General features: G+C 38.6%; 1 protein-coding gene and 1 pseudogene across 1 annotated transcript in view; one reads left to right on the forward strand and one right to left on the reverse strand.

The window, feature by feature from the left end:
• The window catches only part of LOC124259660 (cell division control protein 45 homolog), a 32,083-nt gene extending 29,859 nt beyond the window's left edge, over window positions 1-2,224 (reverse strand). The window contains exon 1 of the mRNA XM_046693838.1: window positions 2,174-2,224. Within this exon, the coding sequence (XP_046549794.1) occupies window positions 2,174-2,224 (51 nt within the window). The remainder of the gene's footprint in view (window positions 1-2,173) is intronic.
• Window positions 2,225-2,587: 363 nt separating this feature from the next.
• On the forward strand, window positions 2,588-26,383 carry LOC124259661 (annotated as a pseudogene).

The raw sequence follows: 26,383 nt of genomic DNA on the forward strand, positions 1-26,383 counted from the left end.
AATGATTGTAAACAGAATGTTTATATTTTAATATGGGATATCATTACAAACTCAGAAAGTTCTTTCCCAGAAAACAATTATATCCGTCCACAAGGACGCACAGGATTTTAGTTAGGATTTTAGAGGTACTTCATCAAATTTCTGTGTCCCACATGTCCCCAAAAACGCTGTTTTAGTGACTCACAAATTTAGAAAATGACTCCCATTTTGTCACCATGACCATTTCTAAAAGTATGTGTACTATTAACTGGATCCTGCTCTTGACCATCATCATCTGAGTACCCACGTTACCTTGTCTCAGCCGTGACACAATTATTGTTTCATGTGGGTTTTTTTAACAGCTGCTTACCGCTAATGAAAACAATGACCACTCTAAGAATCATTGCAAACATCCAAAACTAAATGGTTCTCTACAGTGGTGTTCCGATTAATTGAAATAATGGATGATTGGTATCAGTCACCAAACAACCAAGCAATTGATCACATTTTCTCATAATCAAACACAACGATTTTGTCACTTCTGTTTTAGTGTTTGAACCACTTGACGATGGAACATATCTTAGAAGTCGTCAGGGCCTGAAAACGTGTTTAATTCTTAGAAAACTTACTACACTTACTGAGAAGTCATGACTGCATATTTCTTGAAGACTCTAGGAAGTTTATGTTCATGATATAATTAGGCCATGAGGCAAGAGCTGAAAATTGACATATTGGTACCACTCAGAGGGACCAAAAGTTTTAGTTTTTTTTATATTCCTTTATGTCTCTACATATAAAAAATGTGATAGCCATGTCAGTTTGGTAGCTCAAACGATGCTAAATCCAAGATGGCCGCCCAAAAGCTCCAAAACAATAAATAAATGTCAATTCCAAGCTCTAATCGTGAGTAAAGTTCGTCAAATAGGCTTGAAATGAAAAAAGGGAGGTAAAATAGTGCTAACATGATGAAAAAGATTGAATTAATATCAAGTTGTGTTATTTGATACCTTTAAATCATATCGTTTCCGGATTTTGTAAGAGTCAAAATTGTAAGTTCAAAGAGCTTTTTGGAAAACTCATCATTTTATTTATTCTGAAGACAGCTCTTTAATTTCAAAGAGTGAGAGCACCTTCAAGTTCCTTAAAGTGATAGTCACTTTTCCGCATCATAAACATCAGCTGCATCATCAATGTCACTCTTCGGCATGTCATGGTCCTCGCATACCATGTTATTTTTTTAAAATGTTTATTCATTTCAGTGAAGCATACAAGATGGCATATGAATATAATTTGATGAAACAGTAGACAAGCGTGACATATGCATCGAATACTTAGGTGTAATCCATAAAGGGTTGTTTGATTGGTTGATGGTGTCCAGGCCAGAGTGTCATGAAGAGGTGCTTAATTAGAATGAGTGAGCGAGTGATTTAGTTTTTACGCCGCTTTTAGCAATATTCCAGAAATATCACGACGGGTGACACCAGAAATGGGCTTCACACATTGTGCCCATGTGGGGAATCGAACCAGGGTCTTCAGCATGACGGGCGAAAGCCTTAACCACTAGGCTACCCCTCCACCCCGTTGAACCAGAAAGTAGGAGAAAGTTGTACCTAGGCATAATGATTGATTGATAGGAAAGTGATAAAGATAGACATATCCTAAATCCAAGCAAGACTAAGCCTGAGGATTTTACAAGTTTGTAACAGCATGCCTCATTGGGCAATTGGACTATAGTTTATGAAATATCACTTTGGGTAAGAGTTCCTTACGTACCCCTACCTAATTTTTTCAACCAATACAAAGATATACAAGTAATTAAAAGTACCTTATAAAATAAGCGGGGGTACGTAGTAACCCTTTCCTCACCATCGCCTGTTAATCTGCATTATTCCATACAAAGACTGTCTCACAACATTAGCAAATGCTCAAATGTTTGCTAGTTACCTCTCATTCTAATCAAACCCTGGGTATGTAAGTAGACGCAGGTCAAGATGTGTTTACAATTAATTAAGTTTACTCTCAAATTTATATGCGACATGTGCTCCTGTTTTAAGATCACATTGAGGTAGCTGCTTATAAAAGCATAACTTTATCTTCATGAAATTGTAAACATGTTCGCCCTTCTTTACATTTGTTTATGTTTTCGTATGAATTTGATACAATTCTGTTTTCGTATTTCATTAGTGTAGTGTACCTGATTTTGTATAGCGTCATAGAAATTCTTCTTAAAATCCTTGACAAACATTATGATCAGAACAAAATCTTCGCAATGTTTTCGTCCGTGTTATTCGATTTTGGCGCGGTTCCCTGGGCTGACACGACCAATGCATATATGACACAAAGCTAACGATTGGTTGAAGATTAGCAGTACTAAAACAGAATACTTTATATTCCACAGATTATATACCATTGTGGGCCTTTTCTCGTGCAACATTATGTAAGAAAAATGTAAACATCACTGATATGAGTTACATTTGACAGATGTGAAAGTGGATAATTGTAATTTGAAGCAAAACATATAAAAAGTTAACAGAGAATCTGCCCAATCAGGGGCTCGCTTCCATATGTGAGTGTTGAACCGGAAGTAAACAAACATATCGCCGGGATTGTACGTGCGTACTGTTTACTTCCTGTTCAGCTGTTAAGCAGTGTCATTGCATATGTGATTCACGTCTTAATATAACGAGTAATAGTTCTATCACGGATTGGAAAATGGTACGTGTCACTAACTGGTCGTCATTCGCTAAAGTGTATACACACAGATGTTTAAAGACGGGTTTCTAGCTTATGTGATAGATCTAGGAAAATAACTAACTGACTTTCTTGAGAAATGATTTCAGACGTTGCACAGTAGGTTAAACATCTTGTGAAATGTGCTGCCACCAGTTTTGTTCATGTCACAAACATAGAACAAGTAAAAGTTTCTAATGTCCTTTATGTCTTCTTTCTATTTATGACACCTATGTCACTTTGTAACTGTAAACACACTCTAAGCATGATGATTTTAGATTTCAGTGTTTACACAAGATCTTTATGATATTTACTGTTTTTTTGTTACTGCAAGAAGATATCATAGTCCTGAACCTTGTTACACAATTATTTCATAACCTATCTTGGAACTATACATGGACAAAGTTGGGTGTCAATATCTTTGGGCCACCAATCAAAGGAAGACTGGACATGACAGACGAATGTATACATTGGACTTGACAAAGGTTGCGTATGGACTAACAAAGCAGACTATGGACATAGCACATACATTTTGACTGTGGACCTTACAGGCAGAGGTAGACTATGTACATGACAGACACGTGTATACTATGTAACTGACACAGGTAAGTAAGACTGTGGAGTTAACAGGTGTAGATTGTGGATTTGATAAAGGTAGTGTGTGGACATGGTAGACAAATTTAGACTGTGGACATGAAAGGCAAAGGTAGATTGTGATCATGACAGACAAAGACAGACATGACAAAGGTTTTCTAGCATCATGCTATTGAATACTGTGCTTCACTTTCACTGTTTCAGAGGTGTTTTCTTCTAAATCACCTCTAAGCAGACCTTCATGGCCTGGCAACCTGGCGCAATATAAATAACTAACTGTATAATAATATATAACATGTACAGTTTACCAATATACTGAGCATCACTTTTAGTTATTCAATATTCATTTCATCATCAGTTTGGTTTTGGACATATGTTTCCGGAGGTGGGTCGTCCATTCCAGACCACCTACCGATGCTACTCCGTCACGATGCTGGGAGACAGAGAGGATGTGGAAAGGGGAGGCAAAAGTGAGTTTGTGACATTTACAAACAGTTCAGTTTATTAAGAGAAGAAACAAACAAAATATATTATTATCATTTATCACAACTGGATTTTTATTCTAACACTTTTTTAATTCAAAATACAAATTTATCACTTTCAACACTAATGTCTCTGCAACTGCGTTACAATATGCATCAGCTGTACTCATGAATACCATAGAGGTTTTATATAGGTAAGATTGTCTTGATTCATATGACATGGATTTAATCGTGTCTGTTGTGTTTTCAGTTATAATGCCACCTTCAGCTCTCGATCAGCTCAGTGAGTATATTCAACTGCTTTGTGCTTTGTGAGTTTGTTCTGTAGTGATGTCCAGACTGTCCACTGAATTGGTCAGACAAAAAACCCATTCTTTTCTAATGGTGTCAATATCTACAAATTATCAGGGGAAGAAGTATCAGAAAAAGGTCAGGTGAACGATTGTCAAGTGATACTTCACAAATAGATTACTGGAATATTATTAACTGTAAAACTAACTTTCCTAGCAGTAAAAAAATAATGAATTGACAATTTGAATGTTATATGTTAATACAAACTTCTTGATCATGAATGATGCCCTAAACATGGTGAGACTACAAAAACAAACAAGCAGTTTTCTCCCTTTATTCTGGTCATTTTCCATTACTATAGCCATAACCTACAGCCACTGATAACCAAGGGATGGCGTAAATCCTGCTGGGGAAATCATGTAGGAAGCAAAAAGCACTATAAGTCCCCTTGATTCCCAGTAAGGTGGTAGAACTGTGGTTGTTAGTGGTTTATAGCCTGCTTTTAATTGGTAACAATGAATCTATTGAATCTACTGTCTTCTTATTTTAATTATGGCCAGGTTGGTTTTATGTTACAATTGTGATATACCCATCTATTTTACTGTCCTTTGTTGACAGATATTTTTAAATGATTGCCTTGTTTTCATAGCTATATGGCTGTAAAATTGCCAATGCGATGTAAAATTTTAACACACTCACTCACCCATAACCATAACTGTCATATTGCTGGAATATTGCTGAATAGGCCATAAACAACAAAAAAACAAACAAAATAATTTTGAGTCTGAAATGAGCTGCAGAATGTTTGGTTATGAGCAATAATGTCTACACATTCCTGTGGCAGTGAATTGTTAATTTAGCATTGATATTACAACTTCATTGAATTTGATTTATAAAGACTTGCTCACAGATCATGTTTGGAAGTCAGATGTGTGACGACAATCAATGCCATTTTCCAGCTGCCTGTACAGGTGGTTGTATCAGGTGGTCAGACTCTGTGACTTGGTTGATGCATGTCATAGTATTCCAAATGCATGAATCAGTGCTCATGATGTCAATCACTTGCCTGCCTTTATAAACAGCCATCATCATGATCATATAGCTAGAATAGCTGTCTGTAGCATCAAACAACATTTAAGACAATTCAAACAGATATTGTCATTTACTAAAACGCAGAGAGGAATAGCATTTGAAAAATTGTTTCTTGAACCTTGGATGCCAGCCAGCAAGAATACATGTACACTTAGATTTTGTGACAATGTCTGTTGTTATGCATGATCATGTACATGCAGTGTATGGACATGTATGGTAGATACATATATGGGAGAAAACTCCTGGAGCCTTGTGTGACGGTGGCGTCAAGCTGATTATATTTGCGTCCCTTGGGGACCCCTGCTTGTAAACCCCACTTCCTGAGTAAACGCTCAACATGGTTTATTGTGTTCTGTTTGGCCACGGCCTTAGAAGTGTATAGGATTCAAATACACAACAGTACACAATTAGAATGTTTTGTCAGTGAACATGATAGACAATAGACTTACTTTGACTTCGATGAAAATAAAATAGTAAAACAATGAAACATCCGACATCCATATCAGATGGATGATCACGGAAAATATGCAAAATGTTACCTAAGGGACCATTCCTAATTTACGGCATTGGGGTGATGATGATTTTTATGCAGAAGCATGTACAATGTGAATGACCCCCCTAAAATTTACGTACGAAGTATGTGACACACACACACACACACACACACACGTGCATATCATAACATGTTCAAAATCAATGCCACCCACCCCACCCCACCCCCTTCCAATAATTTTTAAGGATAATTTCTTAAATATCTTTATGTACAAAATTGCTGACCACCCCCACCCCAAATATATATGTGTGCAAAATTGATGCCCCCCTACCTCCCCAGAACATAATTGCTGAACCCCTTCCCCCTTAAAATCATCATCACTCCCTATCCGGCCCCCACCCTCGTAACCATAATTTATGAACGGCCCCTAAGGTTGCATCAGGTGCAAATAGGTTTCATTTTGTGAAATTGAGACCTGGATTCACACTTTTAGGCAACAAGTCAAGTAAAACTAATTTAATATTTTCCCAAAAGTATTTTGAGTAGACCTCATTGGACTACAAAACTCAATAGACAGTACAAAGGGGAGAAACAATGTATTGACAGACGAAGGACAACCATCATGTACCCCGTATGAATGCTAACCATGATCTTATGTGAATGAATACTCAATGGCTTCAAGATTATCTGCAATCCTGAATCATCTTGTGCTGCAGTGTCAGTGTGTGTGTTTGTTTGCAGCTCGTCTCAACATTCAGTACCCGATGTTGTTCAAACTGACCAACAAGAAGCATGGTCGAGAGGCGCACTGTGGCGTGCTGGAATTTGTGGCAGACGAGGGCCGGATATACATCCCATACTGGGTGAGTGACGCTCAAAGATGCAGTGATTTGTCAGCTTATATAACAGCCTTGAGTAACCTTGAATTCATTTCAGGTCAAACGTTTGACAGAATGGATAGACAATTAAATTTCAAGAGTGTAGGAAACACTGATTCTTTAAATGTTGAGCTCAAACCTCAAATAAACTCTGAGTTGACGACCTTCCTAAACACCAGGGTACCGTTGTACAAGGCAGTCTAGTGCTCGTAACTCCTTTAACTTAACATAGACTTACGACTGTTGCAGCACAAAGGTTGTTTTGTACAACGGCAGCCAAGTGTATTCACAGACTTTCAGAATATGTCAGGCCTTTAACAAGCTGAGGGTGAAAATATACAGTCATGTTGTCAGTAATGATTCTTTTCTCAAATATCTTCTGCTTTGTTGTTCAAAATTTGTGTCTTGGATGCAGAGTTGTCACTGAACAGAGTTATGCCCCTTTAGCTATGCCTGGATTTGCTTTATTCCAGATGACTACAGACATATTTCCATTTCCTGCAGAGGACAGATGTTATTGATATCAGAACCAAGGTCTTTGTGTTTTTAGTAATTCACTGTCTATTTCTGAATTAATTTAGCAGCATTATCAGAATCCTATTTGCATATTTCAGATAATTAGAAACTTGTTAACCTTTTTCAGATGATGAGAAACCTTCTGTTAGATGAGGGTGGGCTGATACAGATAGAGAATGTTTCTCTCTCAGTTGCCACCTTTGCCAAATTCCAGCCTCAGTCCGTCGACTTCCCTCGACATCACCAATCCAAAAGCTGTGTATCCTTCCAACCAGATACATGTAATACTTCTATACTCTTATAAAGTTGTGAAGCGTGCACATTGATGTGAAATTCTGGTATTGTGAAGATCGAGGACACAAGTGGGGAGAATTTAGCCTGTATACACATATTAGCAATATTCCAGCAATAGTGGTGGTAGCTGCGGGTCCTGTGCTCAAAGCTCAGGTCACAAATCGGTGAAGTTAAGCAGCCGTCAAGCTCGGAGAGTCCTTGGATGGGTGACCGTGTTTGGCAGCTTGACTGAGAGTTTCTAGGACTTGAGTCCTGCCCCCACAACGAAGCACATGTGACACATATGGTCTCACCTTAGGCAAGTGAGTTCGTTCAAAATTGTCTCTGTTCACCCAGCAGGAAAATGGGTACCGGTGGAAAAAGTCATATGACTATAACCTTCTAGCGCCCTAACAGGCAGCTTGGGTTATCGGGGTAAAATGTGCTGTGCCTTTGATTGTTAGCGCTATGAGCATACCTAGTGTGGAGTTTGGCTTATATAAATGGACACATTATTATTATTATTATTAATATCCACGGTTGGGTCACTCAGAAATGGGCTTCACACATTGTACCCATGTGGTGATGTGACGCAGTGGATGCTTTAACTACTAGGCTACTCCACCTTCCAGCGTAAGTGGAAAATATTCGAAATGGCTTGTATTTTTCTTTTTATCGTTCATAGCCCACTGTTGTCAATATTCTTTCAGTCTCTTTGAGATCTGAACATTTGTATTGTTGATATGTTATTTGTCATACCGGTGAAGATTAACATGAAACTATGGTACTTTAAAGCTTGTGTTCCTGTTATGTTTTACAGCAGCATTTCAGTAATTGATATGACAAAGGCAAAGACCTAATTCGTGTTTCAGCTAGTGGTGGTCCCATTAATTGAAATAATCGAAGATTGGTTCGCAATGACAAAGCACCAAACAATCGATCCGCGTTTTCTCATAATGAAACACAAACAATTTTGGGACACTTGTTGGCAATAACAATATTTTTTCAAAAGTTGATTTTGTCTCGACATGGCATAAGCACTATAAGCTGCGTTCCGAAGTCCTGATTAAATTTATCTTAACAACTCCAGGAAATGTATGTTCCTAACACACTAGTCATCCTTTAAAGATGTGAAAAATTTGCAAATGCATTTTGTGCAATTTCTTGAAAAAAACCGAGAGAACTACATGTTTTTCTTTATTTTTTGTGCATTAACAAACATAACCAGGAAAATTTGATAAATGACACCCTAACCAATTATTTTTCGATGATTGATCGGGTTGTGATGAACCAATCATCAATTATGAGATTTACATCAATTCCCAACACTAGTTTCGACTGTGAGAAAATATATGGAGACACCGGATACAATTGGTTTAGTATCTGGCAACTGTATGTTCATGCAACAGCTACATGTCACATTAAGTTCCTTGAGTTGAGTCCTGTAGGATGTTAATTTATACACCACAGCGGTTTATTACTCTAGGTAATTGTTAATGAGTTAGAATCGGTTATCACCATCAAAATTTACTAATTTTACCAATTCCACAGACTTATGGTGATTGTGAATGTCAATCATGTGATAAACAGATGCCAGCTTTGTCTCCTTAACTGTTATGTACAGACTTGAAAATGCTCCTGAGGAACTTTTGCGTGTTTAACTGAAAGGAGATGTGGTATGCCATCAAATACAACGACAAGAATTGGTGACAAGTGTCCTTCATATTCTGGCCATTAGGGCTGTATAGTGAATGATATGTGGTGTGGTGTCTTTCCTTCTATCACTCTAGATTCACAGCAAAAAAGCAAAATATTCTCATCAGAACAATATCAGAAGATCTGTTATTAGCTCTGTTACAAAAATCCTTTCAGTAAAAAAAAACTATGGTTGTGTGGGTATCATTGATTACATGCATGGTGGTCATTCACATTGTACATGGTTCTCCGTAGAAATCATCATCACACACACCCCCAAACTACCTGCACCCCTACCCCACCCGCACTCCCAAGCCATAAATTATGAATGGTCCTATATGACTGTTAGGGCTGCAACAATTCGGTTCGATTCATTGAATCTGACACCTTAGTTTCGAGTTTCGATTCGATTTTTGAATACCCTACGTTAAACAATTTTACACAGCCAGAAGTCCAACTCAAGCAGTTTCGAGCTCTGAAATAAGGCTTAAACGTGATTGGTTGACATTATAACGGACGATGGATTTCCCCTAAAAGACGACTCTGTTAAATGAAATATGATATTTTTACTTGTATGAAGAATCGAATAAAAATGATCGAATCGAGGGTCAGTATCGAAAATCAATTCAAATCGAGGTCTGAGTGAATCGTTGCAGCCCTAATGATAACAAACACACCTGCTATTGTAATAGTGCCAACTGTGTCTGTACAATTCCTTGATGTCTGTATTTCAGATCTATGAGTTGTGTGTCCTGGAAACCAAGCCCGGTACTGCAGTGTCCATCATTGAATGTGACATGAATGTAAGTACACGCTTCTGGTAGTCCAGGGCCTAGAATTTTGAAGCTCTCTTAAGCTAAGATAGTCAGTAAGTTAATGTTGGGGTATGGCACTTATGACTGTCTTAAGTAGACTCAGATAGAAGTCAATGTTAGGGTATGGCACTTATGACTGTCTTAAGCTAAGATAGTAAATAAGTTAATGTTAGGGTATGGCACTTATGACTGTCTTAAGCGCTAAGATAGTCGTAGTAGTCAATGTTAGGGTATGGCACTTATGACCATCTTAACGCTAAGAGAGCTAAAAAAAGTGGTTTGAATATTGACTAAAGGGTGGTTATTAACACCATCCACAGCTTATATCCAATTCCACAGATTGACCTGTTGACCAAGTTGAAGTGAATGAACTTTGACCAAACATCAATCATCTGAACTGTTTTAAGATAATGCTTTCAGATTGGGCAATAAGTGGATGATGATTTGGAGATTTTATGTCGCATCGACATAATGCATATTTCACATGGTTTAAAATTAAGTTAACATGATGTTTTTCCTGTCATGGAGTCTTCTTATTCTTTCTGTGAAGAGGATCTGTGTGTCCCTTAATGGTCATATTCCCTGTAGTTTCAGGATAAGCGTGAGCGTTGAGTCAGACAGGTGTGCAGAGAGTCCAGAGATGCCAACCCATATACCATTTTATCATATTTATTCTACGAAAAAAACAACACAAAATATGCGACCACGATATAGCAGTAACAATTTATGAATTGTTTTAAAAATACATTAAATTAAATTATGAAATAGCATACACAATAAATTTCATCCACATTTTATTCAGTACAAGCTATTTGTGGATACTTACTATGGATTTAGTGGAGTACAATGTTAATAAAAGTTCTTAGAATATGTATACATATTTTATTAAATATGAACATTCTTTGGAAAAGTTCATACAAATTTTTGGCCCTCAAAACTAACTGTTGCATCAGTTTTGGCCAAAATACTAATTAAGCTAAATTAGGGTTGGCATCTCTGGTAGTCCGACACCAACATGTTTCATACCTTAAGAATAAGAATAATAATAATAATAATAATAATAATGGTAATAAATGATTGTCCGGATGCTTGTATGTGTTAGTAGTCTGAAGACATTAAAGGACATATTGTCATGATAGGGTGTAGAATAGAACTTCATTTTGGTAGCTCATTCAGGTGGGGCATATAGATAGTACTACAGTTGTTAGCATTAGAATGCAACAACAAAAGCCATATTGAAGCTGGGCTGTTAGGTTAGATTTTTTACTTTGATATGTCATATTAAGTTTCATGTCACATGAACATTTGCTTAAAGAGATTTACGTTTAGTTCTCTATCAGTTTACTAAGAGATACATGTTAAGTTTCCCCCAAAGTATGTTAAGGAAATTCACATTCAGTTAATTTAGTTATGTTCCAGTGTTCAGCATGCCAATAATTGTATTACCACACATGGTCCTGTTGATGATTTCAATAAAATGTCAGCACCATTAACATATCTGTCTGCTGATGGGTTTGAATTAAATATAAAAATGTCATGAAATTCAGGAACACTACAAAAAAAGGAAAATAGTCTTTAAAACATATTGTGGTTATTGTAGCCTAGTTCTGCTTGTGTGTTGTGTACAGGTAGACTTTGCCCCGCCCGTTGGTTACCAGGAACCACGCTCCCAGAAGCAGGAGGAATCTCTAGCCACAGATGGAGAGGTGAGTTTCGTATCCATGGTTACAGGGGTAGACACGTTCATCGGATGCATTGTCACTATTGTAGTCAGGTGGAGTATGTTTTTTGTGTGAAAGTGTGCAGTGTGTTGAAGTGTGAAACTCCAGTGCCTCGTGAAACTTGTGGAGCTCTGCATGACACACCTGAAACAAATTACTGACAGCACAAACCGTATATATATAAAGTGTTACTGTGCAGAGTTAAGGCCCTTATGCAAAAATTGACTTTTGGCCATTTTGTTTGTCAAATTCCAATTTGATGTCATTGTGCCTTTTCCCCCAAAGGCAAGCTGATGTGAAACAGAAATCCTGTAGAAGAGAGTGAGTGAATGAGTTTGGTTTTATGCGTTTTTTTAGCAATGTTCCAGCAAAATCACAGCAGGGAACACCGGAAACTGGCTTTACCATTGTACACATGTTGGAAATCAACCCAGGTCTACGGCATGACGAGGGAACACCTAACAATCACCCTGAAATCCTGTAGCACATGTCCAAAGCAGGATTAAACATTCAACTCACTCACTCACTCACACACTCACTCACTCACTCACTCACTCACTCACTCACTCACTCACTCACTCACTCACTCACTCCTCACTCACTCACTCACTCACATCCACAAAATGTTCATTGTTCTACGGCATTGGTAAGCCTTTGATAAACAATAGACCAGTTGTAACATTACGAACGCTTTGTGCATCAAGGCCCTGGACTCTTAAGGATAATAGTGTTTGAATGTTTGACTTTGTTTTTCAGGAAATGGACACTGGTGCAGATGCTGTAGACAGTGCCTTCAGAGTAAGTAGATTTGCATGATAAAGTTGCAATGATTGATTGTTATATGAAAGAGGAAAAACACATTATTTAGGGATTGGTCAATTTATTTAATAGAAATGTGCTGGGGGGAGATCTTGTTTATCCTTACCAATCTGATGATTTGCTTATGTTTGGTTCTATCAATGCAGGCTTTCAGTGGCCAAGGTAACCGTCTTGATGGAAAGAAGAAAGGAACAGACAGTTCAGCTGTAGCATCAAACAGTGCCCCAACCAGGTCAGGAGTTAGCTCCCTTAGTTTGAATCAGTTTCTTATGAACTTTCAGCTCTGACAATTGAACCAAGGATCTGTTTAAATCAAGCAATTCGGAAAGGGTAAGAGTGTAAGCTTTTCATGCTAGAAACACAGGTTTCACTCTGCACATATTCGATGTCCCAAGACCCCAAATAAACCTAGAATATGGGTGAATACTCTACTCAAAATGAATTAGAGGTATTCAGATTAAATAGTAAATTTCCATGGACGACAATGAATATTTCGTGTTCCTTTAATCTGTGGTATATTTCAGAGGTATTCCAAACTACAGCTACAAGCGAGGGACCTTGACATTCATCAGAACCTCCAGGCCAGTAGCCAATGGGAGCCGCCAGGCGTAAGTCCATCCTCTGTGTGGCAGGGAAATCTATTCCTGCAGTTATAAGTAACATTTAAGTTATATATTTGTCAGGTTGATTGATTAATTTTGTAACTCACATGGAAAGACTTGACCTGAAGACATTGACACATGCAAAGCAGTTTTGGTGTACCACTAAACACAGGACCCTTGAAGATCCAGGTTAGAATTGATCTTCAGCAACCCATGCTTTGATCTTCAGCAACCTATGCTTGTTATGCGAGGTAACTAACAGGATCGGTGGTCAGGCTCGCTGACTTAGTTGACACAATCATCCATTATCCCAGTTGTATAGATAGATGCTCATGCTGTTGATCACTGGATTGTCTGGTCCAGACTTTATTTACAGACTGCCGTCATAGCTGGAATATTGCTGTGTGTGGCATAAAACTAAACTCACTCACTCACTAAACACAGCTAGACCTGTACCTGTCAGTAAAAGTATCTCCAGTATATAGTAGGTACTGGCTTTTGATTTTAAATATTATTTCAACTAATCTACCAATCTCTTCATTCTTCACAAGTTTTGTCATTGAATTGAACTTTTTATTGACTTATTAAAATAATAATATTAAAATAAAGACAAGGATGGCTGTGTCATACAGGTAGCCACCTTGTTATCAAACCCAGTATAAGGTTTTAGACCTTGAATAATGACATGATTAATCCCACAGTGATGATCTTGTATACATTTCTTAACATTTTTGACCGCCTCAGTGGTGTAGTGGTGAGAGCGTCCGCCCGGAGAGCGGAAGGTCGCAGGTTCGATCCCGACCGCGTCATACCAAAAGATGTTAAAATATGGTACTTGTTGGTCCCTGCCTGGCTCTCGGCATTAATGGGTACAACAAGGACTGGTCTGCTCGGAGTCAGTATAATGTGTCTGAGTGGGATATTCATGCTTCACTGCGGCATGGTATCTCAGTGGGCTAGCACTATAAAACCAGCTTCAGTCTGGGCTAGTACAAGCAGCCGTACATCCACATACACCAGCATGCACGGCGTCATATGAGCGAAATATTCTCAAGCACGACGTTAAAGCCAATTTCACCTCACCTCAACATTTGTACAAACACCTGGTGTCATCATTGGTCATCAGTGAACCATTCACTGCTGTTTTGCCTTCATATATCTGTTTTAGATTTGTTTAACCAGATATGGTTATGCTCTGGCATTGATGTGTTTGAACTCCCAAATTCTCAATTCTTTCTTTGCCAGGACAAGGATGACAAGAACTTCGAAGCCTTCTCAGGAGAGGGTCAGTCGTTACGAAGGAAAGGCAGGAAATAATGGCAGTGCATGCTGGACAATTGTTGATATTTATTTCATTGTACAGATCATCCACACAATACTTCATACTACAACAGACAGTAGCATTGGGTCATTAAATGGTGATCTAATCAATGCTTCTGTTGGGATTTAGGTAAATCACAGTGATTGGAAGAGATAAACGGTCTTGGGATATTTTCATGATTTGATTATGTTTGACATACATCAGTTTTCATTTTTGCTAGAAGTTCAAAAACTTTAGGACATTAAGGGGTTTTGAGGTATCATGCTTCTCATACCATACCTAAGTTTGAGCCTAGCATTTGTGAATGGTCGAGTCCAAGTCTGGGTGTCTGTGAGTAGAATATGGACTATAATTAAGTAATGTCATACTCACCATATTTTGTAAATCTGATCTGACAATGTTCTGGAAAAATACAACCTACTTCTGGGAAATAGAGCAACAATAGGCTGCTTTTACAAGCTTCTCAAAAGCTTGAATGACCTGGACATTTATGGCCTAGCTTTAAAGGACTTGACTTTTGAGGCCAGCCTACAAAATTCATTATACTTCTTGCTTTAAAAAAGCCTTGATGTTTGTGGTCTGCCTTCAAAAGACTTTGACCTTTAAGGCATGTCAGGAAGCGGAATCTTGAGGTCAGCCTACAAAAGTCCTTTTTCTTTGAGGTCAGGCCTCAAAAGGCCTTAACGTGTCAGGTCATGCTTCAAAAGGACTTGACGTTTGAAATTTGTCCTCAAAAGACCTTAAATCTTGAGGCCAGGTGTGGATGGTGCTTGCTTGGTCAAATGCAGAAGACTTAGGTTTCGTTTGAGGATTTGGACTGTTGTCTCTATCCAACAAAATCTGCCTGTTTAGAAGTATTGAGAATTAATAAAAATGTGCCAGAATGAGGAGAAAAGTCACAAGAATTGGAGATGTTCCATCTGTTCATCTTGTTTCAGAATTTACATTTAAATTCTGTGACAACTGAAGCGCCGGAAATGATCTGTGTTGGTGAGGCTAGTACATGACAAGGCAATGCTATTGTTGGGTGTCTGTAACATGTACAATGTCCTTCAGTCAAAGGAAGATGATCATTTTGTAAATAAACATCTTTTGACCTCACCCCTATTATTGTTGAGTCAGTTAACTGTGTTTGGGTTCAGGAAAATATAGTATTCACAATTTGCTAAGAATCAAATCATGGATTCAACAGAAAACCATGATGTGGGATCAAATTTGGTTTAAATATCTAAGCTTATTATTGTAAGCATGGATCCTTGCTTTCAGTATGTCATTTCATCTTGTGGAACCCATACCTGCTATCGACAGGTGTTGTGTACTTGTCAATGACTCATTCCATGATTTGCAAAATGGTTGATTGGTGCCATGAAAACCATTTTCATGGTTACTCATGTATCAAGTGCATTAGGTAAGATTAAAGCGGCTGTTTGCCTAAAGAGGGGTTACCATATTATAATTTATCCAGTTTTAAATGGATACAGTTTCAAATTATGAATCTACGTTTAAGTAAAGTTGTGAATTGTTGTGATCCTTAACAAAGTGTGAATAGTATATGTGTCAATTCCTAACATGTTGGTTGCCTGTATTAAGCTTTTTTTTGTTGTTCAAGACTGCACTCAGCATTATTCCAGCTATATGACAGCAATCTGTAAATATTCAAGTCTGGACCAGACAGTTCAGTGACTGATGGATCGAAGCATCGATCTATGCAATTTTGATTTGATGACTTCCATCAGTTTGATCGTCACGGTATAGCTGCAATATTGCCGATGTGACGTTAAACAATAACTCACTCACTCACTCCATCAGTTTGAATCCATAAATGAGTCGTTTTGACGAGGTAGTGGAATAGCCTATTGGTTAAAGTGTTGGCTCGTCACAGTAAGACCCAGGTTTGATTTCCTACATGAGTACAGTGGGTGAAGCCCATTTCTGGTGCCCCCAGCTTCATACGTTGCTTCAATATTACTAAAACTCACTCACTTCCTCACTCACTCACGGTCGCACTCACGCACTAACCGACTGACTCATTCATAGTGGTCCGGACGACCTGGAGAACAAAGGACATAAAACCAGGGCACTGCTTCCACTTGGTGTGGTATTGTCCTCTTTCATTACATTCCAATACATCTGTTCCGTCTTCTGATACGCTTACGTTTCGTACATATGTTTCTGCCGTTCGCAGCTTCGAAAGCTTTCGAACCCATGCATGCCACAAAAGGCAACTATGCTTGTCGTAAGAGGCGACTAACGGGATCGGGTGGTCAGGCTCGCTGACTTGGTTGACACATGTCATCGGTTCCCAATTGCGCAGATCGATGTTTATGCTGTTGATCACTGGATTGTCTGGTCTAGACTCGATTATTCACCGACCGCCGCCATATAGCTGGAATATTGCTGAGTGCTGCGTAAAACTAAACAAACAACATCCCAACTTAACCAAAACATTGAAACAAACTTTCATTGATAATATTTGCTTTGGCTAAACACATGTGTCACGTTAACAATAAACCCATAAATGTATAAGAGCAAAGACACAGACTGAATACTAACCCACATATGCATACTCCCCAGCTTGGTTTGGTGAACTGTGTTAATGTACACGAGGGATGGTACTGACTCTGAAAGGGTGACACTTTCTTGGAATGTTTAACAGTACCAAAACTGCTTGAGAATTTATCATTCGGAAAACTCATCATATACCTATAACATACGCAGAATATGCTCAACGATAAACCTGTTCAATTATTGAAATATTTTCCAACAGACAGAAACGTCATAAAAATGGATATGTAAAACATTTTTGGTCGATGGGTACAGATAATATCATGTTTTTTGTATGCTGTTATCTAAAACAAGGAAATTTATTAAATTTACGATTGAAATAATCAAAAGGATAAAAAGCTTACATTCTGCTTCGTGAGATGGCATAATGGTTAAAGCGTCAGCTCGTCACGCTGAAGACCTATGTTCGATTCCCCAAATGCTAACAATTATTGCTCAAATGTTGCTACAAGCGACGTAAAACCATACTCAAACACTCGTTCATTCACTCGTGAGAGAAAGTCCTTTATTTGTCAATTATAGCTCTTGGCTATGGTTTTCCTGGAACAGTCATAGGCCCCCGTGATACACATCTGGATGGTTGCTGGGTGCGTCTAAAATAGCATTCACTCTCTTCTGTTGATTCATTGACTGAAACAACCATGTCCGTCTTCCGACATAAAAGCTACAACAGTTAACGACGGTTATAACAAACAAATAGACCACAAATATTAGTCCGTTTGTTATAAGGATTTCGACTGAAGAATACTGTCAGTGTTAGCACATAGATGCAGTTCGTTATATCCGTCAGTTCGTTATAACGTAGTTTGGTGTACCTGATCCATTGATTAATGACACTGTTCCTACAGGCTCCTCTTAATAATAGGAGGGGCGGTGGGGTAGCCTAGTGGTTAAAGCGTTGGCTCGTCACGCCTAAGACCCGGGTTCGATTCCCCACATGGGCACAATGTGTTAAGCCCATTTCTGGTGTCCCCCGCCGTGATATTCCTGGAATATTGCTAGAAAGCATCAGAAAACCATATTCACTCCCTCACTCAATCAATCCTGGTTTGCCTAGCAGCCCCACTTAGCAGCTTTTAATTCTTTGCATCCGTTAAATTTTGTGGGTATCATTTGTTTCATTATCATTTGTACACGGCATTGGAACATTCAGCAGTGGAACATACATATACCCAGAGGAACGTACCAAAACGTGTAGGGCACCCAAACGTCCACCACGATAATTCCAATTCAACACATCCACCGATGGGGACAGTTTCACTTACAACGTGCATTGTTGATGTTGCACTGTCGACACCGTGTGTGGAGACAACGTCACCGTGCAGCCGAATGAAGCCAACCTGCAAGTTTATCTTTGCGCCTTGGGTGACAATAGATACTCCCCCAGTCAATCAATAGGTCGGAAATGTAGTTTGGTGTCGAAACAAATGTCCTCATCGATCATATATAAGTTAGTGCTGTCGTGTACATCTACATACGTCGTGTAATGGATTATTATGAACTGGAAATGACTATGTCAGTGTGTTGTTTCTAGGTTGTTTTGACGCTCACGTGTCACCTGTAACAGCAATGACAGTAAATGTTTTTATTAATCCTCGCACGATTTGGCGCGATTCAATCTGAACTCTTGTTCCGAAACTTTCGTGACCAGGTCATGTCATTCCGGGACACGTTGAATGTCCTCATGCACTTACGGAAAAAGCCGATTTGTAACGAATGACAACTCCCATGTACCCTGCAAACAAAGGACATTCGTTGGAGACATGCGTAATAATAAGGTTATTTGCATATTTCTATAGGCACGAGGTACTCGATAGGAAGTGATGACACAGACTCAATGGTGTATGACAGGTTTGCTATACACAAGTAGACAGCACAATAAGGTCATCCCACGGAATAAAGGGTTCATGTGAGTGCCCTGAGCACCTAGATTAATGAGTGAAAACGGCTGGCTTGTTGGCAGTTTTAATAAATAGAGGTTATAACACGAATTAGTGTGTCATAAGACTTATTTATACCCTGTTCGCATGCACATGATTTACATATGTGAGTATATTTACATATATGCAAATATACACACATGTGTAGATGTAAATTTACGATGCGTTCGCATGATAGATAAGCAAGGTACGTAAATGTTGTATGTAAATATCCTTAGTCAAAAGCTTGCCGTTGTAGTGGACATACTGCGGAGCTATCGGAGAGAAAATTTCCCTTCCAAGACAGGCAATCACCATGGTGGGACGATATGATTAGATCAGACGACGACAAAAATTGGTATGACAATATTAGAACTCCTAAAGATGGATTTGAGTTGGTTCATACCAAAAGTGGAAGAGTGTCCCAAAAGAAATCTATGTAGGTCTTCCTTTAGATACAAGAAAAAGGTTGCTATTGATTTGTACTGGCTTGCCTCAACCGCAGAGTACAGAACAGTTGTAAATCTATTTGGAGTTGGTTAAACAACGGTCTTTGATTGTATTAATGTTTGTTCAGTTCTTGATGACTGACTGACTGAGTTTAGTTTTACACCGCTTTCCAGCAACATCACGGCGGGGGACACCAGAAATGGGCTTCACATATTGTGGCCATGTGGGGAATCGAACCCGGGTCATCGGCATGACGAGCTCACGCTTTAACCACTAGGCTACCCCAACGCCCCAGTTCTTGATGATGTTCTACTAGACGAGTCCGTGGTTTTCCGTAAACATGAAGATATCCGAGACGTCATTCAAGGTTTCGAGAAAATAGTGGAATTTCCCAAACTATACGGGGGCAAAAGACGGCTGCCACATAGTCATAATTGGTCCACAAGAATCCCACGGGGACTAACTAAATAGGAAAGGGTGGCACTCACTGATATTTCAAGGAATATGTGATCACAAAAATGTGTTCATATACATAACATTGGGTGAACTATTCGTGTCCTCGAAAGCAAGATTGTTTGCAAAGTTTAAGATCTTTTGTCGTGGTGAAGAATCTTCTCAATTTCCACAGTGGCCAAGGAAACTTATGCTCACCGACAAGGAGATGTCCCTTCTAGTAGTTAACCTCGGAGATCTTTCATCCTAAGATCATGGCTTCTCAAACCTTATTCTCACAGAGATATGCTCTTTTTCAAGGTTTTCAATCACAGACTTATAAGTCGTGCAAGAATGCAGTTTCCCTGCAGTTTCATTGCCGCCTCTGCCTTTTTGCATAATGTTTGTGGAATGCATAACCAGATCTATGGTGAGTGGGATGGGTACCAGGATGAGGAGAAACCTAGGGATCATGACGACGCTAGATCCTGTCGATCAGGTCACCAGGTCCATCGGGGTGTCATGCAGGCCTTTGCCGCGAACATGATATAGTTTCATCTGTGAAAGAACCTTAGAATTATCTTCCAGTAGAAATATACTATAAAAATAATGTGAAGAGACTCTTGTTCATAAACATAATGTTTGTACAGAAAGTGTGTTGCAAGTTGTTTCTGACAAATAAAAGTTAAAACAAATATCAGCTACACACGAGCGATAATCAAGCACACCCACCTTTTTGGCGAACACGTGATCCATTGTTTTTGAGATATTGTGTGAGGCACATGCTTTTCCATTCCAGTGATAGAATATGATGGTCTGTTTGGACCAAAATTTTATTAAACTTGCTCTTGGACTAATGTGGTGCTAAACCAATGGTCACGCGTGTATGTAGGTTAAGTAAATTACTCATTGTTATATAGCCATATCGTATGTCAGTCTCAAATAAATCTCTTCTTTCATTTCTTATATTCAACTAAAGTCATCTCTGTAAGTTAGTAACTTGTCTGCTGACTTTTTATCTAATGGACCATAACCTATAAAGTTGTAATCACTGAATTGACGTTACAAGGTTAACAAACACATACCAGTTACTGTGAAACAGAATATATTTCTGTTTCTGTCCTGAGTTAAATAACACCTTAGAGTCATATCATGACAATGTCGTCATGATAACAGCGTTGACAAAATTACAGCATGTTAACAATTTATTTTACAAAATGGGGTACATAAAAAAATCCTCTTCTTTCAGGTTAGAATTATACCTTGTGAGTCTGACTTGTGATTTTTAAACAGCAAAATATAACTTGTATTGTTAGTGAAATAACTTGAAATACACACCCGTGTGTGTGTAAATATACATTTACATGACCTCATAACACTGACATCTTGTACTAATTAACATCTTCCCCAATCATAACACTGACATCTTGTACTAATTAACACCTACCCCCAATCATAACACAGGCATCTTGTACTATTTAACATCTGCCCCTCAGCCAAATGTTGACCCCCTTTGTAAACATGTGGGGCTTTTATCATAAAACACTTATAGTTAACAAAGTACATGTTCTTTGACTGCAGAACAGTGATGTAAACTAATATAATGACCTAAAGCTATGTGATAAAACTAATGCGTAATTAATGGTAGGAATTGACATCATATCACTTCCCTCAAGGTCCTTTCTGGGGAGCATCTCAAAGTATTGTCACTATATTTCATAAAACATTTTAATAAATCATGTATTTCTAATAAATAGATTTAAATATCGTTGTAAGCAACAATAATTGCATATGTATCATAATGATATGTAAACTGGGCAAAGGTAAGTATTCACTTTAAACCTGGATTTGACCAAAACATCACAAGCTTTAGCAAATCGTTGAGCGACTGAAAACAGTCACCGAAATACATCAGACCTAAGTGAGTGAGCGAGTGAGTTTAGTTTGACGTCGCGCTCAGCAATATTCCAGCAATATGTCGGCGGTCTGTAAATAATCGTGTCTAGACCAGACAATCCAGTGATAAACAGCATGAGCATCGATCTACGCAACTGGGATACGATGACATGTTTCAACCAAGTCAGCAAGCCTGACCACCCGATCCCGTTAGTCGCCTATTTACGGAAAGCATGGGTTACTGAAGATCAATTCTAACCCGGATCTTCACGGATGCAGACCTGACCCCAAGAACACGACTCGGTATCAAATACATCAACATCGAAAAAGCCGTTTTGGATTCAGTTTTAACCATCATCAAACATGGATGTAGATTATTTTTGCTCAGTAGTGTATGTACATCACACCGAATAATTGAGAATGATGTTTATCGTATATCTTGTATATTTTGCCAACTTGTTTTATATTGGACTTTACAAACACTCATGAGTTCGCGCGTCTATAAATATATTGTAACAGGAGGATGCTGTTTCCGGTCCGCAGGATTCAGGGGTTTAAAGTCATAATGACAACCCAACACAAGATTTTGCAAATCAAATAAATTTATTTTATACTCAACTAATATATATCATGAAATCAACAATAAACCAAGTTAATTAAACAACAAAGATAATAATGCCTACAAGGATCCTGTGAAAAAATGAAAACCCTATAAAATATACCTATACTATTGCCCCTCATCCAAACTTAATTCCCCTAAATAATGTTCCCTGTAAAAATACAACAAAAATTATCTACCTAACATTATCTAACCAAAACTTAAGAAACTTAAAACTCTGTTTGCCCAGTCTACAGAAACAATAGTGAATTCCTCACCTTTCTTGTCTCTGTAAGACCCCAGAGTCCAGAGGAAAAAAATAATCTGCCCTTTTATACCCCTAACCTATAATTCTTACCCAATAAAAACCATGCTCTGAAAATTACCCAATAAATGCCCACAAAGGAAAAATTCAGTGGACTGATCCCTATGCTCTTGAGATGCTCATGCACTGGCCCATCCCATTGCATAACAATGGGGAAGAAGCATACTAGGTAGGCACTTGCCTAGCGGGTCCTTACATCTCAAGAGCTAAATGGACCAGCCCACTGAAGGCTAAGCCTAGTGTGTTATTTTTAGCCCAGCCTATGCCTAACCTGTCCCCTCCCTAAAACAAGCCTGATTTCTACTAAAAAATAACCCTACCATTACAATATGTTTTTAAATCAGGACGGTGATGAAACACCCCCCTCAGGAGTCTAATGGTCTGAGGAAGAGACTTTTATGAGACATCCCGCAATTTGTCTTTTCTTATCACAAATAATACTTCCATAAAAAAATATGATCAATCAAACACACCTGCGACCCAGGTTTTCATTGGTCTGAGATATATCATCAACTTTCACCCTGATTTCCGCGTCTTTGTTCTCGCTCGACATATACAAGGTACAGCACGAGCGGTAGTCACGTGACTAGTATAGGTGTGACGTAACGAAACAGTGACGTTGTTGGCTGACAGGTGTACATGAAGAGGGATCTCAGGCTCCCCTGTTTACGTCGGTGACTTGTGGAATGCGACAGTGAAGATTTACCTGACCAGTAATTGAACTGTGATGAAGTACAGACTGTTCTTTATTCGCTCGACAACACCTCCCAGCTTATAGCAGCAGGAATGTTGATACGGCGTTTAATATTAATCACTCATTCATAGCACTTGTAGCGGCGTAAACATAACCCATTCACTAATTGGTGATAAACCTTTAAACGTCTATCGATACACACATTTCTATTGTGAAAAATATTCATGAGGAAGTGCACATTTTGATGACTTAGGTTAAGTTAAGGTCATGTCGAGTTTTCAAGCGTTTACTTCTTTGCTTTTTGGTTTAACATGATTGTTTTGTTTTGTATTTAGTTTAGTTTTGTTTTGTTTTATTTGCTGTAGTTGTTTTTCGGGGTGGGTGTTGGGGTGGGTGGGTGTTGCATTGTTTTGTTTTTGTTTGTTTGTTTTATTTTTTTATTTTATTTATTTAATATTTATTGTTTTGTTAGGTTAATTGTTTGTTTTGGGTGTTGTTGTTTTTTGTTTGGGTATTTTTTGTTTTTTTTGTTTTGTTTTTGTTTTGTTTTGTTTTTTTGGGGGGGTTGTCTTTCTGTACGATCGACCATTGTCGGTCTTTTTGTTGTTAGACGTGGTATTTCATAATATTCCAGTTGTAGGACGGCTGTCTGTAAATATACATAGTCTGGATAATGAGAAATAGTGGTTGACATTATGAGCGAAGATCCACGCCGTCGGGGTCCGGGGAGACGTCATCATCACTGACTGCACTGCACTGCACTGCACTACAAACCGCATGTACAACCAGCCGCAGTATTTAGGCTCTGTGACGGCGGTCTGTACACAATCGAAACTGGACCAGACAATCCAGTGATTGATAACATCCCTTTGGTCGCCTCTTACGACAAGCATGGGTTGTTGAGGATCAATTTACGGGTATAATACCAGCATAGATTACTTAGAACACATTCTTACCCGAAATTCCCCTGGACTAAGACATAGCCTACAATGTTTGACCTACTGATTCCAAGTTCCCATTGTCCAATATATGCTTTCTAGAATCTGTGTCCATTATGTAACGTTGTAGCTGACAAAACATGGACAAGGTTGGAAAATGGCTTTAGCTTCACCAAGTGTGCCAAGTAACCAAATATCCGTCATTTTCATCTTTGCTTACTTTGTCTATAAAAGTGCAAAAAAATAAGAACATATGTTCAGCTTTCAGTTTTGACGTAAACCCGAACAAAATGTTTGACACAAACCATAGAATGTTTCAATCAACTACTCAAAATATCTATGTCATGAAGATGGACCCTGAAATTCCCTGGAGCACAAGTCACGACGAGACGAGGCTCCAGCCAGTTGCCTAGATTTCTCATTCCTGTAGCATGTTGTGCAATAAATCTGAACCGATCACATCGGCAATAACCTCCAAGTACCATTGATCTTATTTAATGCCAAAGAACTACAACGGTTAACGGTTTAAGGCAAGCTAAGGTAATTGTGGCCATCTTCAAACTGTTACAATCATGACGAATCATCACCCAACTGAAGCACTTCCCCCTCATCTTCTCATTCGAGTGACAACCCTCATAAAGTCTCCATGAATGACATCCATCATTTGTCATGGATCACACGAACCTTCCACGGCATTTGCGCATGCGTGACGTCACTGAATAGACAATAGACGAATCAGCCAATCAATCTTCAGAGTCCATACGTCAACTTTATGTATCCGAGACTATATATCTGTTGTGGTGTGTTCTGAAGCATTGACAACTCGGACTGGTCTCCTTGGGGTGGTATCAGACAGACTATTCAAGGTGAGAACAGACATTCAGATTCCAGCGTTAAGAAACCCTATTTATCTATTATTTACATGTTATACAATATAATTTTGTAAGAATTTATCATATATCTTACTTTACAGTGAACGATTATCTGTTTTGTCATTATGGAAGATAAATGTGTAACAAATTTACAGTAGACACTTCCTGTATTTGTTTTCAGTGTTTGGGGTTCTGTTCTGCCCTTGAATATATTGTTGACTCTCCCTATGTTAGAATAGATCTCTAGCAACTAATGCTGGTTATTAGAGCGATATGGACAGGATGGTCAAGCTCGGTGACATGATGTGTGTCCTCATGCGCCTACAGCGTGGATCGCTGTTCACAATAGCAATCACTGGATTGCCTGGTCCACATTTGACTATTTACAGGTATATATCTGGAGTCAAGCGTTAACTAGCGATAAACAAAACAAACACACCACATTGTAAACTACGTGAGTGAGTTGGGTTTTACGCCGCTTTTAGCAATATTCCAGCAATATCACGGCGGGGGACACCAGAAACGGACTTCACCCATTGTGTCCATATGGGGAATCGAACTCTGGTCTTTGGCGTTACGGGCAAACGCTTTAACCACTTGACTACCCCACTGCCCCTCTAAACAACGTGAGGATTCAGCTCGATATATACATTGTTAAGTATAAATATATCTGTCGCTTTCTCAGAACTATATCCTCACTGGTAGTAAACGTTTGCATTACTTCGGAATACCCTCCCAAATCAAGCTTACGTGTGGTGAGTTAACTGGAATGCTGTTAAATGTGGAGTTGAACCCAACTGACTCACTTACTTACTATTATATGTTTGTCGATCTTTTTTTCAGAGAGTTGTGGAGAATATGAAAACCATTTCATTTTGCCTGGTGTTTGGCGCATTTCTGGACATCTCGTCGGCGAGATATATTGCAGTTTCTTTGAACAGTGAGTTCTTTCGTTCTATTTTTCTCAAACGAAACCGTTCAAGGACCTGGTTCGAATGGTCATTCTTAAAGTCACTAATTTGTCTGGTCCAGTTATTTTGAATGCACTGTAATGTAGCTGTAATCACTGCGGCGTAAAACAACAATCACAATAATTTAAAAAAAATTAAAAATCATATATTATTTCATCTGCAAATACAATATGTTTAAAATAATCATTGCATTGCCACGTTATTTTAAATATATATTAACGCGCCCGACTTAAAATGTAAGTGCTTTGTCTTAACTAATATTATTCAATTCAATTCTATAGGAAACAGACGGGCTGCATCTGGTTATCCATGGCAACGTGGAGCCCCCGTCTCAGGGCACGCTAATGGTGACCATGGACACAGCCATGGGCAGAGATCACATGTCATACACACGTCAGAGCCACTCCATACTGGTGGAATGA

The sequence above is a fragment of the Haliotis rubra genome, unplaced genomic scaffold, assembly GCF_003918875.1.
Source record: "Haliotis rubra isolate DU_JTF1 unplaced genomic scaffold, ASM391887v1 Scf731, whole genome shotgun sequence".
Lineage (NCBI taxonomy): Eukaryota > Metazoa > Mollusca > Gastropoda > Lepetellida > Haliotidae > Haliotis > Haliotis rubra.